The 15254-nt window shown below is 41.0% G+C and overlaps 1 protein-coding gene across 3 annotated transcripts in view; it reads right to left on the bottom strand.

The window, feature by feature from the left end:
• Positions 1–800: 800 nt before the first annotated feature.
• The window catches only part of LOC132991967 (WD repeat-containing protein 7), a 94775-nt gene continuing 80321 nt past the window's right edge, over positions 801–15254 (bottom strand). For all 3 annotated transcript variants that reach the window (XM_061061002.1, XM_061061004.1, XM_061061003.1), the window contains 6 exons: positions 15012–15129; positions 14589–14738; positions 14380–14462; positions 14003–14102; positions 6332–6436; positions 801–4966 (listed from right to left, as the gene is read on the bottom strand). In XM_061061002.1, the coding sequence (XP_060916985.1) occupies positions 4763–4966; positions 6332–6436; positions 14003–14102; positions 14380–14462; positions 14589–14738; positions 15012–15129 (760 nt within the window). In that variant the 3' untranslated portion in view covers positions 801–4762. The remainder of the gene's footprint in view (positions 4967–6331; positions 6437–14002; positions 14103–14379; positions 14463–14588; positions 14739–15011; positions 15130–15254) is intronic.

Here is a 15254-nt window from a genome sequence, read left to right as displayed (position 1 = left end):
GAGAGAGAGAGAGAGAGAGAGAGAGAGAGTGTAAGCAGCATTTAATTAGACAGAAACACAGGTGTAGACGTCTGAATTCTTAAGTGACTATATTTCATGAATTTTAGCTTTGAAAATATAATAGTTCCATTATTTAAGACAGCATATGTGATATCATTCATGTTACTGTCTCCTTTTTCCTCTTAATCTTAACTTTTTGTTGTTCGCTGAGTCTTCCTTACATGAGTTCAGTGATTCCCAAAGTGAGGCGGGGACCCCAGGGGGAGGGGAGCCGGGCTTAACAAAACAACCCACAGCATCTTTCACTGCTGGCAAATTTAGTAAGAGGACTTCCAGGTGAACGTAGGGATTTAAAATGAATCCACACCGGACGTCTCACATTTGGAAGTTTCAAGTCAATGCTTCCTCTTCAGACGTGGCGTGTTAGTTTTTTCAGTTTGTTGTCACACACTTAACTGACAGTCTGCACTTTCTGCAGCGATGTTTGACATAAATTCTAAAACATAAAGGAATTTTTTAGCAAATTCATTGGCACCTCTGCAAAGTTCAAGAAGTGATCTGGAACCTCAGTTCAGTTCAGACCTTTCCAGCTACCAGAACAACTTCCATACTTTGGTCCACACCGGGACTTGAACCGGCGACCCTCCTGTTCCCAACCCAGGTCCCCACAGACTGAGCTACTGCTGTTAAAATAATCTATACAGACGGATTACTTCAGGAGATGTGTTTTAATTTGACAAGCAGGAAATGAAAAGCTGAAGTTTTAAAGAAATGAAAATAAAAGAAAACTATCCGACAGCTGCTGTTTTATTTCCATCTTTATTGGACACAAATTCCACAACAACAATGCACAATAAATTCAACCTGCGCTGTGTTACATCAAGGGGAGTTTATATACATGCACTACAACACACACACACACACACACACACACACACTATTCAATATCACGGCTGATTTTACTGCAGAAACAATAAATACACGATTAAAACAAAACTCATTTCAGCAGGAAATTCAAGGTTACATTTAGTGTGAAGTTCAGACATGAAAGTTTTGCTGTTTACTCTTGTTGAAAACGGGGTAAAATTCTGTTTGAGTCAAAAGTCTGAGAGGTCGAAGAGTTCAAAGGAAGAGACAGAAGAGGATGGAGAATGAAAATATGAGCATCCAAGAGCCCGAAAAATACATTTATGACAGTCAAGTTTAGACAGAGGATGCTCTCTTTGTTATAAACATTCACTTTGCAGTGCTCTAAAGTTAAACATCTGCAGGTTTTAAAGAAACATACACCCCTGCTCTGCTTATCCCCCCCATGTTGATGCATTTGAAGGAAACTCTGCAGAAGCTTATTTGGGACATTTCGGTTCACTACCTTCACCCCACAGAAGCTTCTTTTTTTTCTGGCTGGATGACCTGATCTTCCTCACTTGTTACTTACTCCTCAGCTCTTCCTCTGGGCCTGCGTTATTTTTTCTCACCTTTCCTCCCCCATGAGGCTGCCAAAAACAGATTTTCTCAAACTGTAAAGAGCGACGGAGAAAACCGAAGATTAAGATCTCAGAGCCGCCTGGACCCGCTGGACTCGACACATGTGTTTGTGTGTGTGTGTGTGTGTGTGTGTGTGTGTGTGTGTGTGTTTGTGTTTGTGTTTGTGTGTGTGTTTGTGTTTGTGTGTGTGTGTGTGTGTGTGTGTGTGTGTGTGTGTGTGTGTGCAGTCTGATGGTCTGCAGGATATTTTTTTTGAAAGAGAAGAAGAACTTGTGAAAAGCTTTGACACGCTCGGGTTTACAGGTGTGTAACAGTGTTAGAAGCTTTCTGACAGCACTAATGAAACGGACAGGAGAGGAAGAGGACGAGTGAAAAATACTGAATTAAAGCTATCCTTCCAACATATCCCACACTTTGAGGACACAAATAATGAAAGTAAAAACATTGAAGCTCAGAGAAAAACATCTCTATAAATATCATATCTGTGTATATATTTATATCTGTATATATCTTTCTCTCTAAATAAAACTCTCAGCACTAAAACAGGGGCAGCTTTTCCAAACTAGAAGCTCCACACTAACAGAGAAATGTGCAAAAATGTGCTGCCAGTCACACCAAGTCATGCAGGGCGACCTAAAAGGTGAATTGGTTGTATGGTGTCATAGTGTACCGACACACAATACACCTTTTTATTCAGACTCTGAGACAAGTTGAGGAAGTAAAAGCAGATAAAATGTTGTTTCTACTAACCTACAATGGTTGAAGGGTCGCTATAAAAAGATAATGCTGATACAGGCGAGATGCCAAGTCGTACTTCAAGACACGCTGTGTGTCGATACTGTGCTCCAAAAATCAAAGTGAAGATGCAAACAATTCAGAAAATGATGATTAAGTTTGCTTTTGTCCTTTACAATGGAAATTCAGATTTTATATTTGGACTTTTCAATGTTTCCTTTCTGGAAATGACAGATGATAGTAAAGAGCAAGTAGTGGGTTAGCATGCTGACAGAAAACACACCCTCCAGTAACTTCCACCTCCCTCTTTCATTACGTTTGTGTAGTAAACGGAGATATCTTTAAAATCCCAGTTGCTATGGTAACTTAGCAGACATTCATTTCACTAAATATCTTCACTATACAAAGGGGGCTCATTAATTTCTACTATTTCGTTGACACTTAATCACATCACAGTCATTTAGGAGGTGGCTTGAGGTGTGTTTAGTTCCACAAGCTAACAAGCTACATGCCTCATTTAAATCCACAGTTATCAATAAGTATAGTTAGCACTGATTATGAGGTTTCTTTATGTTGCAAGAACGGAAAAATAACCTATACAGAACTATAAATGATCATGATTAGCCTTTTGTTCCCCACAATGAAAGGACAGTCAATATCTCGATTCATCAAACAAAGATCTAAAGACGCAACACTGAGAGGTCAAAGTTCATATATTTCTCCTGCTTTTCTATTTCTTCAGCTACTTTAGGCGTTTATCAAAAGACCTTTTATATGTGTGGATCTGTCAGCTTATGTTTAGGAAAACTTGGGTCAGTAAAGCATCGTGCTAAAACGCAAAAAAGGAGGAAGATGCAAAAAGTCACTTCTAATTTCTCCAAACGGTTGATGCTGACATTTAAATGAAAATATAAAGTTTTTAATCCACTAAGAGAGAAGACCCTCTCATGTAAAGAACTAGTCATTGCCAGGCAGGCACTCACATTAGCCACAACGAACACACCAGAGATCAGTGCCCACTGTTCACGATTAACAGACCACATCAAGAAGCAGCTCTGATGATATATTTACTGAGTATGTTCACATTTATATGTAGAGATATCCTCCTGAAAGTCAGAACGATGCAGACTGCGGAAAGAGAAATGCCTCAAGTCAAAGCAAAAACCTTCACATCTATTAGTGATATATAACGCTTTATCATCTGAAAACAATCAAACCAGAACAACCAAGGAGGAAGACTACCCCAACTATTAAACACATGAACATCCAGATTAGTTTCTACAGACTCAAAGGGACCAGAACTCAAGGAAATCTGGAGGCAAGAGAGTGACATGACACGTTCTGCCCCCGAAGATGTTGACCAAATGTTAGTTCAAGAGATAAGTTTGAGTTAAGAGTCGTGGGGTGACATTGGAAAGCGATTTAGTCCGTAAAGTTTCTTACTGAAAGTGAGTCTCCATGGCAACTCGAAGGAAATGGTTGATGTTTTGTTAAGGTTGCATGCAATAAGGTGAAAAAGAGGACATTTTAAAAATACTTCCCAACTTGGAGACATCTTTTTTTTTTTTTTTACACCAAACAGTAACCACGTCATAGGAACTAAAGGAACACTTAACTGTGTTAGGAGCAGCAGCCCATTAGGCTAGTGGTCTAGTTCATGTTATTGTGGACCCTAAATGAGTGATGCTGCATCTCCAGTGTGTAAGGGCCGACTGTGGCCATGCTTTTAGGATGAAGTGAGAATGTGTGTTTGTGCAAATACACTGGGGTGTAAACACATAACGCTCAGGTTCCTGTGTGAGGCTCACTGAGGATGGGGAGAGCTCTCAAGGTGTCAGAAAAATAAAAGCAGAGACCCTTAGAGGAAGGCAGTCACATGAGAATGAGCAATGAAATGTGAAAAAAATGTGTGCTCCAACAAAGGTTCAGTATGGGTCTTTACACTTCCACCTGCTTCCACAAACAGGATGGGAAACTCATCTTTAAGTTCTTTTACTCTTGGACTCCAACGCGATGTGAAACAAAGAGCAGAAAATAAAAACCAAACATGTTCATAAACTTTGAAGTGCTGTCATCATATATATTTTTCTGCAAAGATCATTCATAAAAACCTTTAATAAGTTAAGTGTTTCATGATAAGATGCTGAAATAAATTAAAAACCCAATGGGATTTTCAACACCATGACTCAAGATGGCTGCTTCAAGATGGCGGCAAAGGAAGTCTGCTACACGAAGCAAATAAATAGGAATGAGGAGAAGGTGATAACAACTAAAAATACATAAATTTATACCACAATGTAAACGAGCCTTCTATCACGGCTTTGAGTATATCACACAATGAGTTTCCTTACAACGGTAACTAGGAATGATAAAACAAATTCATCCAGTACAAACCTGGACCTGGACTGGGGTTTCTTGCCAAACCTTAGGTAGATACCTTCAAATTTCTCAAGTTACATTTCTAGAATGAGACAAACTTTGGAGGAAAAACCTCTGACACTGTTCCAGGTCTGGACTCAGCTGGAGATACAGATCTGCTTCAGACCATGAAGCGGTGCTCCTTGCCGTCGTGGGCCATCAGGATGACGTTGCGGTTGGAGGTCCAGATGAGGCGGGCGAGCTTCAGGTGGTTCTGTGAGCCTGGGGAGGCGGGCTGAACCGGAGGAACCTGGTAGGTCTTAATGCAGCGGAGCTGAGGAGCCGAGTTCAACATCCCGATGCTGCCAAGCAGACTGGTGTTCATCTGAGGAGGACCAGAAGCACATGAAGCGGGGATTACTCTTAAATACATAATCCATCAATCAACCCTCATTTCTCTGGTTAATCAGTTCAGCTTAAAGCCTGTAAAGGGTAAGCAAACTGTCTTTGAGTTCCTGAAGTTTTGCTTATGGCCATCATCACCATCTCTTTAAAGGAACTGTGCTGCTGAGGAAACACAGAGGGTAACCCCGTGAAAAAAGGCGAGACTGAAAGTGCATGTTTCAAAAGAGAGAAAGAGAGTGAGTGTGTGTGTGAGGGAGGGAGGGAGGGAGAGAGAGAGAGAGAGGGAGAGAGAGAGAGAGAGAGAGAGAGAGAAAGAGAGAGAAAGAGAGAGAGAGAGAGAGAGTGTAGGAAAAACAGTGAGTAGAAACTCAATCGTTTCCTGAGACGACACTGCCCCTCCCTCAGACACACACACACACACACACACCGACAGAGCGTCTGCCAGCTCATTACCACAGCAGCCGTCTTGTCGGCGCGTAGCAGCGGTTTATGCTTACAGTAATGCCATTAGAATGTGTGTGTGTGTGTGTGTGTGTGTGTGTGTGTGTCTATGCAGACAGTCGTGTCAGGGGTCGTAAAGACCTTTCATTCAAAATAACAGTTCTGGGAAGTGGATCAGCAGTGTGTGTGTGTGTGTGTGTGTGTGTGTGTGTGTGTGTGTGTGTCTGTGTGTGTTTATCAAATGTGTGTTTTTGCTCACCTGAGTAATGATTATTGTTCATTTAGATGTTTTTGTTTGTATGGTACAAGAATAATGGGAGAAAAGATTCCAGAAATACAAAAATATTTCACATTTGAAAGGAGGTTATTTCTTTCAAGTAGTCCAAGTCTAAACCATTATAAACATTTGTTTCAAAATGATTTTATAATCCACAGAAATATGGTTTGATAGTCTGACATGTTTCTGGAGATTATTCATTCAACCTTTGAAATGAACCTTTTTTTAGAGTTGAAAATCAGGGAGAGCGACAGAGTGGGGAATGACGTGCAGGAAGGAGCCTCTGGTCAGATTTGAACCTTGGCTGCCCGTTATGAGGACTATAGCCTCCGTACATGGGACACCTGCACTGACCACTAGGCTAAGCACACCTCTTCCATCCATGCCAGGGCCAAGGAAGTATGAATGGAGCACTTACACTAGTCAAACTAACTAGACTTTGGGGATCAAACATGCTTTGGCACAGTATGGATTGCCTAGTGCTAGTACGATGGCTGGATTTTAAAACCTCTTAGGAGCTGAAAAGTAAATCTCTTTAGGTAGCCCTAAAGGTCCTCTAAGATTACAAATACGTGTGGAGAAAAAAAACACAACCTAATGATGGTGGTGTTTATACACATCGCTCACCTGCCAGAAGGAGATGTGGCTGTCAAGGTTGGAATATGTGGCCAGGTAACGTCCATCAGGAGCGAACGACACGGCTGTGATGGGACCCTTATGACCGTGGATGTTCTGAGGAGACACAAAGGTTTGACAGACTTAATAAAAAAACTAAAACTTTTACCTTAACTTCATAAAAACAATTTGCGGTCGAACACAGTAAAGATGTTTTTCCGAAGGACGGAAAGTATGAACGAGCCTCCTGAGTGAAAAGAGGGATTTTTCTTAACGTGTGAATAAACAGAAGTTCATGTACATGACTTTTACAGCAGACACTGATCTGCTCAAGGCTCCAAAAACAAACCTCTTGCAGAATACTTAGAAGCTATAAACTATTTTCTACACAGTTAATAATTAAAAATAAAAAGTATACAGTAGTGTAAGAATATAATGTAATACAAGTCTGGGACTAGTGCTCTGCTTTAGTGTGTTTTAGAACTTTTTTAAGACCTCATAGTGGACTCATTTCTCTTAAGATGACGGAGTGGATTTCTCTGCAGCTGGAGGTCTGTGGGAGTTAGTCTGGATGTTGATCAACCTCATTGGTAAATGATAAATGGTAAATGGAGCTTGTATAGCGTGTCACACTTACACATTCACACACTGCAACAGAGGCTGTTATGTAAAGTGTCCATCAGAAGTAACTAATCCCATTTATACACATTCACATGAAGCACCTCGAGCAACTTGGGCTCAAGTGTCTTGCCCGAGGACACATCGTACATGAGGCTGTAGGAGCTGGGGATCGAACCCCTGACCTTCCAGATGAGAGACAACCGACTGTACCAACTTAGCCACAGCTGCAGTGCTGCCCTGGAACTTCACAGATTCAGTCTTGTTTCTGCTACCTTTGCACACACTGCTGCTGCTAAAATCTCCAAACCACTCCTGTGTCTTCTCCATTACTCACTCCAAGCAGCGTGAACTCTCACATCGTCTTCATTGTGTCCCTAAATGTTACAATGCTTCAGTGTTTTTCGTTATGTTAGTGACAGGCACTGAATTGTTCTACATGGCACAATGTTGTCCGAAATTTTCCAGCTTGAAAAGAAGTGTTATTGAGGTTTATAGAATATTTTCAGTGCTAAAACTCAGACTGGAACACTTCACAGAATAGAGCGTTTTTATCAAAAGACAAAGAATCGTATCTCAAACGCCTTCACATCGTTTCTCATCACCCATTGAAACTAAAATGACAGAAAAACTTGACTTTTCCTTAAGACTCCTCCTGTTGATGGGGCCAAACTGCAGCAGCAGCAGCAGCAGCAGCTCGAGATAGAAACCCAGACTTCAATAAATTCTCTTTTGTGATAAAGACGAGATGAAGAACAAATTTTGGTCCTTGTTGAAATTTCATTGAGTCGTCTCATAAAAACTGGCCCTGCCGCCCAGATTCTCCCTGACAGTAAGTGTTTGGTTTGAAGGAGATAATTCCATCAGATGAGGGGCAGCTTCTGCTCCAACAGATGCTGTCATTCGCCTGCAGAACTCAGGGGACAAAATAAAGCGACGCCACGCCGTGTGTAACGCAATAAACTGTCCCACCAGATGCAGGGTGTGTAACGCAATAAACGGCCTTCCAGAAATCTCCGCCCCGCCTCTGCCCGCGACTGGGATTACAAACTCTCACCTCCAGATGAGATTAAGACGCGACGCCTCGGGCTCCCAGACCATGAAATAATAACCCGTCTGTGGCGATTAAAGCAGAAAAAAATAATAACCCAATGAAATGAAAATCTCATCGCTCTAATTCGTTCACTCCCTCCTTCTTTTAGGAGAAATCCTATTAGATTCCAGCAGTGTTGGTGGAAAAAAAATAGCTGAATTATTTTGATTTCTTTCCAGCCTTCATCCCTGTGAGCCTCTCTCTCCTTATTCCCCCTTTCTCCCCTTTTCATGATTAATTCTAAACTCTCTTCACAGTGTTCACCTCTGCCAATCTCTCTCTCCTCATTTATTTTCTCTTTGGCGTGATCCCACATAGCATTTCCGATCAGATTTTGTTAAAGGCAAAATGATCAGAAGACGACAGAGTGATTACTAACAGTCTAAGCTTTTTCATAAGTCAACAACAACAATGTTCAATTGCCTTTTAATAATTAAAGGAGCAATATGTAACTCTGCCCCCTGGTGTTTAAAATTGGTACTGCAGTCTAATTTCAAAACATTGGAGAGAGCTGTCTCCCCCCGCCCCCTCCTCCCTAGAGATGAAGGGCAAGCAGGATGCCGTTTCTTGGACACTGTAGCTTCAGTGTTTATCCAGCTCTGCATGGGTCTGTAAACCTTTCTGTGTTCTAACCTCTCTCCATTTTTCAAAAAGCATCTCCAATATTGATCCTAGTTTGAGCACGTTTCTGCTCGTGGAGCTTATTAGAAACATGCAGAGGCTTTTTAGGTCGGGTACAATCACTTCTATCTGAACCACTTCTCTTGCCCGCTTCCAACGCTGCAACACCTGTTGGTTTGCAAACCGAGGACCGAGGGGCAAAACAGCCGTGTGGGGGTGCCTTAAAACCACCTACCTTCTCTGGTCCAAACAAATCCAGATCATTCAGGAGCAGAATCTAAAGTTAGAAGGAGGACATACTGGCTGCTGCATTGTTGTCAGAGAAGCCAGCACTTCAACATAACATGTTTCCTTAATGTCTGATCATATAGTAAGATCACTTTATCATTTAATCTGGCAAATTAAAGCTCCTGTTGCTCACTTTCACTCTGGGATGATATAAAAAATGTGCACACTCCATAGAAAGCCTCCATCTTCAACAATTTACAAAGATGGTTCAATCACAGTGCAGGGCTGCAAGAAAAGCATGCCCAGATTACCATAATAAATCTGTGATTGCATTTGACTTGTAATAGTCATTTATAAATTGTAAATCATGCTGCGGACATGATGACAGCTGGTTAAAGACAAAGGGGTAAAAAAAGGAAGAAATTAAAATAATTTGTGAATGAATGAGGAAAGCATGACACAGAGAAAAAAAAGATACAGATGTGCAGATTTAAATGTGCTTCAAATATTGATGCTTTTACATGTAGTATGTTGTGTAGTATGATCAGTTTGTGTGTGCATGTGTGTGTGTGTTTGTAGGTGAGTGTGTCACGGTGGACTGCCTACCAAATCAATCAGCCTATCAGAGAGCAGTGAAGCACACTGAAACCATTTACAGCACTCTGTACTTCAATACACCTGACGCCTGGGGATATGACTGTGTGTGTGTGTGTGTGTGTGTGTGTGTGTTTATATCTGTGTGTGTGTGTGTGTGTGTGTGTGTTTATATCTGTGTGTGTGTGTGTGTGTGTGTGGGGGGGTGTGTGTATGTTTATATCTGTGTGTGTGTGTGTGTGTGTGTGTGTGTGTGTGTGTGTGTTTATATCTGTGTGTGTGTGTGTGTATGTTTATATGTGTGTGTGTGTGTGTGTGTGTGTGTGTGTATGTTTATGTGTGTGTGTGTGTGTGTGTGTGTGTGTGTGTGTGTGTGTGTGTGTGTGTGTGTGTTTATATGTGTGTGTGTGTATGTTTATATGTGTGTGCGTGTGTGTTCGGTGTGGGTGTGTGTGTGTTGTGTTTGTGTGTCATACAAAAGGCTCACACCTTCATATACTGTTTTTCAACCTTCATGAAGAGTCTAACCGTTTACAAACACTGATTATTTTTTAATTCAAATGATCTTAACAATTTGGGTTTTTATTATCAAGCAAGGTTTCATCATTCTCAAGCTGTGTTTTACAATTTTTATTATGTTATATATTATATATTTTTTAAAAGCAAACAAATGTCCCAGCAGCATATTAAACCGTCTGTTTAGCTACTATTCATGACCCAGTAGTTGTATTTTAACCCACAACTATCTAGTAAAGCCGTCTATGCTTTGGCAGTTTGATAAAATATTGTCACTTTCTACATTCCTACGTTACCTGTCATTCTTAGAATCCTGTGTGAAGGGAAGTGGAGTTTTCTCAGGAGGCAGGAAATGACAAAAAAAGGGACTACTTGGCGGACGAGCCAAGAGTTTGACGAGATGGTGATTTTTTTTTTGCCTTTGTATGAATTTTACGTGTAGTTTGACACATTCACAATCAATCAATAATAAAATAAAGAACAACATACTGGCAAACAGAAATCATAATGCAGCAGTTTCATTACGTGCACAGTGATTGCACAGGTTGTGTGAATACAGTCTAGGGGTGCAGGATTTAAACATAACCCCCCCCACCCATCTCACAGTGTATTATCACAATATTTCCTGCTGCATTCAGCTCACCCTCACGCCACATAGATAATTTACTAGGTGTCAGGCAGGAAAAATTCTGGGTAAAGTCGGAGAGAATATTTCTACCGTTTCCATTCATGAAAATTTCAGGAAGTTTTCAGGAGTTTTGTTTTAAGTGTGAAAGCACCATATGTCCATCTCTCTCCGTCTGTCCTGCCTCTACTTAGGAATAAGGAGTGTTGCCCGTTTGCAAACTTGTTATCCTGTAATACACCCCTCAGGGTCTGGGTTAAATGTTATGACATTTTAAAGAGGAGGGTAGAAGAGCTGCAGTATGTCCCGAGCCAAAGACTCGTCACAGTTTAACTAAACTTAATCCCTAAAGTTTCCGGTTGGACCTCAATTAATCCCATGCATCAACAATAAATTGGCTTCTGACGGGATGTTGTGGGAGGTGCTCACTCAGAGGCCGAGCTACACCTTCAGTTACAGAGTGATTAAAGAAAGAAACAGATGCCGACAGACAGAAAGAGAGAGAGAGAGAGACAGAGAGAGAGAGAGAGAGAGAGATCAGTCAGGTTGTTTCTTTGTGTTCAATTAGTAGACTCAGCAGAGTCTGTTAAAGAAGCAGAGCTAGCAGCTGGACGCGCACACACACACACACACACACACACACACACACACACACACACACACACACACACACACACACACACACACACACACACACACACACACACACACACACACACACACACACACACACACACACACACACACACACACACACACACACACACACACACACACACACACACACACACACAGTAATGCAGCTGACAAAGGAGTGTTCACGGAGGCTGATCAAAGCCGTGGCAGATGGTCATGCAGGGACAAGCTAGTTACGGTTGGACACACACAAACACCCACACTCACACACATTTGGAACAAAAACTTCCTCCATCATCTTCATGTCCCTCTCCTCCTCATCCTCAGATACTGTTTTATCATTTTTACTTCCATTGGCCTCTATCCTCTTCCTGCCACTTTACACATCAGTAATATATGTCATCTTAAATATCGGAAAAGGTTGCACCCATCTTTTCATCAATTACGTGTAATTTAAAGTGTTTCATTGGACAATTTAGTGTCTTCATTCAGGCGCTCCACGGTGCACAGCTAACTCTTATTCTGTCCGGAAAAAAAAAAAACGGTCAGGGCCTTAAAGTTTGCTGAAATAATATAATAAAGTGTATTATAATTATTTTCTTACATGTGGTCATTAAACTCTGTTAATAGCCAGTCTATGAGGTTGTCTGTTCTCATCCCTTATAACAACATTTCATGGCTGTAAAATCTGTTGCTTGCTTCATCAAACACATTTTGGTTTCTTTCTCTGCCTCTGTATCTCATCAAGACTTTGAAACTTGATTCATCAAGTAACAGTAAGAACCAGAATCAATACGTATCAGAAGTGATTAAACACTAAAAGACACACAGCTCCATTAATGAAGAGAATAGTCCTGGTATGCATTTCAATTTCAAACCTTCCAGCACACTCACACACACACACACGCACACGCACATGCACACGCACGCACGCACGCACGCACGCACACGGTCACACACACACAGGTTCCTGCAAATCTATTAAATGTTAATTACTGCAAATAACACACAAAGGAAACGCATCTCTTGTACTTACAACATGCGCACACACACACACCTACACACACACACCTAAGCAGCCCAACTAAATGTCGGGTGAACAGGGGCCAGCACTGTTATCAGATATAAATGACCCCCTCCACCCGACTAGACTGCTCAGGTTACTGCAAATCAATACGTAGCAAATTACCAACACACACACTCACACATAACTGCACACAAACATGAAGGCAAGGAGAGCACACACAAACACACAACATCACACACAGTCAAATATAAATGGGTGCAAAGACAAAAAGGTGATTAACAAAGTCATCGCTTCATCATTAATCAATTACTGAGAGAAAAACACACAACTCCTCTTCTCCTTGTTCTTATCTCCTCCCCTCTTATTTACACCTCATGGTACCGCTCGTTTCCTCGTCTCTCTCTTTACTGTCCTGTCATTGGACGTCACACTTACTCTTCATGGAGGAACAGAAATCAAATGATGGAAGTTTGGGTAATAAGGGAAGCCCTGTTCTTAAGTAGTTTCTCATTGGAGTTCTGATACCTCAAAGCTTTGTTTTAAAAACTACAGGGAATTGTCTTCTTCTAACTTTTATATGTAAGTATGATATCAGAGCTGCACCTTTCTAATAGTAATGTTTATATATACTGTAGGTTAAATAAAAATGTCACTCTTAGTTTGCTAAACTGAGTTTCTTGTGCAGCATTCTTACTTTAAGTATATATAAGGTTTATTTTGGGGCTTTTTATGCCTTTATTCAAAAATAGGACAGTGGACAACCTGGGCCGCCCGCCTGGACTCCATACTTAGGGCGTGCTAAATAACCACTCAGCTACTCTTTATGTTGTTCTTTTACCTTTGTACCTTTTTTGATAAATGTCACATAAATATAAAAAACAGTGACTGTGATGATGTGGTTGAGGCACAAAAGAAATACAGTTTAAAATGCAGAGGAAAAATATATTCTCTAAAAATCTCAGAAAATACCATCAGTAAAAGAAAAGATGGTTCGTGTAAATATAATTTGGTTAATTAGATAACTATGGCTAAACGCTGTATTGTGTTGCGTTAAAAAATATTTTTTTTCTCCAAAATGCAATGATAACGAGGTACTTGGATGAAGAAAATATGTCTATCAAAGGTGTTGAAAAAAAGTTTGAGGACCACTTTAGTATGTTGTTAGTTCAGTGATTGATAGGATGGATGGATGATGAATGGATGGAGGGACAAATTGATGGCGGAACATTTTCAGCTAAAATAAAAATCCGGACAGTGTAAAAGGAATAATTGAATGGATGTTTAAATGCTTGGATGAACGAATGGTTGGATGGAGGGGATGTAAGGATAGAGTAAAGGAATGTACGCATGGGTCCAAGAAAGTTTGAAAGAGTGAGAGATTAATTGATGATGGTAGATGGATCATGGACAGGTGGATGGGTTTGATTGGTGGGCAGGCGGATGAATTGATGGACAAATAGGTAAAAGAAATGAAGGAAATAATTGGATTGAAGATGGATCAATGGATAGAAAGACTAACATGCATAGACGTTTAGACAGAAGGATGGATAGAAATGATTAAGAACAAGTATGGACAGGTGGAGTATGACGGATAGACACACCATATCAAACGATGGATTTGAAAGCTTGACTTTGATGTAAATCACAACCTGATGACCTGTTTCAGCTGTACTTCTCTGTTAAGATCAAACATCAGATATACAAAAGACAAGTCCTTTAACGTACCTGACACTTTCCAGTACGAACATCGTAGAGAGCCACTGAACCCTGGCGAGCTCCGACAGCTATGCGATGACTGCGGTCACAATAACCAACCATGTAGAACCTGAACGAGTGGACAATACATACAATGATTTACAGGGGGAAGAATCATACCATTGATTGTCATTAAATCATCCACAGGAAGCAAGACATTTTGATCGCATGAAGATAAACCAACAACACATTCACTTACAAAACCTTTTTCTTAAAGGGAAACACACTTTTGGAAAACTCTTTTAATGTTGTTGCAGAACTTCTCATGGCACCAACCAATTTATTCTCCAAGCTGGATTGAAATGAACAAACCAGTCCTCTCGACACAAGGACGTACAACCACTTACTTGCAAATAGCAGGGAAACACTCCTGCAGTCCTTTCTTCTTCACCAGAGAACCTTCGATACAGTACATGATGATATCCATGACCTGAGAAAGAGGAGGAGGGTGAGAAGGGATAGGATGAGATTCTGACCTTGTTCAGAATTGTATGCAACCATTTGAAAAAAATCCAAATATAAAAGAGTTTTCTCTGCTATGTAATTTAACATTAACCTCGACCAGCAGATCCACGACATCTCCGGGCATCTTCTCTATCAGGATGTCGATCACTCGCAGGATCTCAGTCTTTGCTCTGGCCAGAGTGGTGGTGTGAACGTTCTGCTGCGACTGAGAGTTTGCCTGTGCTGCGTTGTACCTGTGAACCTGTACAGAACATTAAAGATATGACAAAAAGAGAGCATGACACAGGGTATTTGATGCACTGGGTGAGCCACCAGGGCCCAAATAAAACATTTAATCATTATCCCTCTAATGTACCACAGCATGGAGAGCCAACAGACAACTCTCCACTACAATGTATTTTAACTTGAACTCCTTAAAACTCTGTTAGTAGTGGAGGACATTTGTGAACAGAGACTTGTAGAAATGGGCTTTTTGAAAGTGTTTGTGATAAAGGTTTTAACAGCTCAGTCTCACCTCTCTTGCTATGGTGGTGATGAAGGCCGGAGGACGGGCAGTAGCAATAAGAGAGAGGGCGTGACGGGCTGAGCGGGCCGAGTCCGCAGGGGGGTTTAGGGGCAAACCCATGGTAATACTGTGGAGACAGAGAGAGAGGAGTAGAGGGTTCATTCAAGGTCAAAAATATATTCTTCTCTCCCAAATACAAACAAGCGTTTGATACAAATCGAAATAGAAAGCAAGGATTAAGTAAGGAGTTAA

This window comes from Labrus mixtus, chromosome 17 (assembly GCF_963584025.1).
Source record: "Labrus mixtus chromosome 17, fLabMix1.1, whole genome shotgun sequence".
Classification (NCBI taxonomy): domain Eukaryota; kingdom Metazoa; phylum Chordata; class Actinopteri; order Labriformes; family Labridae; genus Labrus; species Labrus mixtus.
This window is presented reverse-complemented; position numbering and strand designations above follow the sequence as displayed.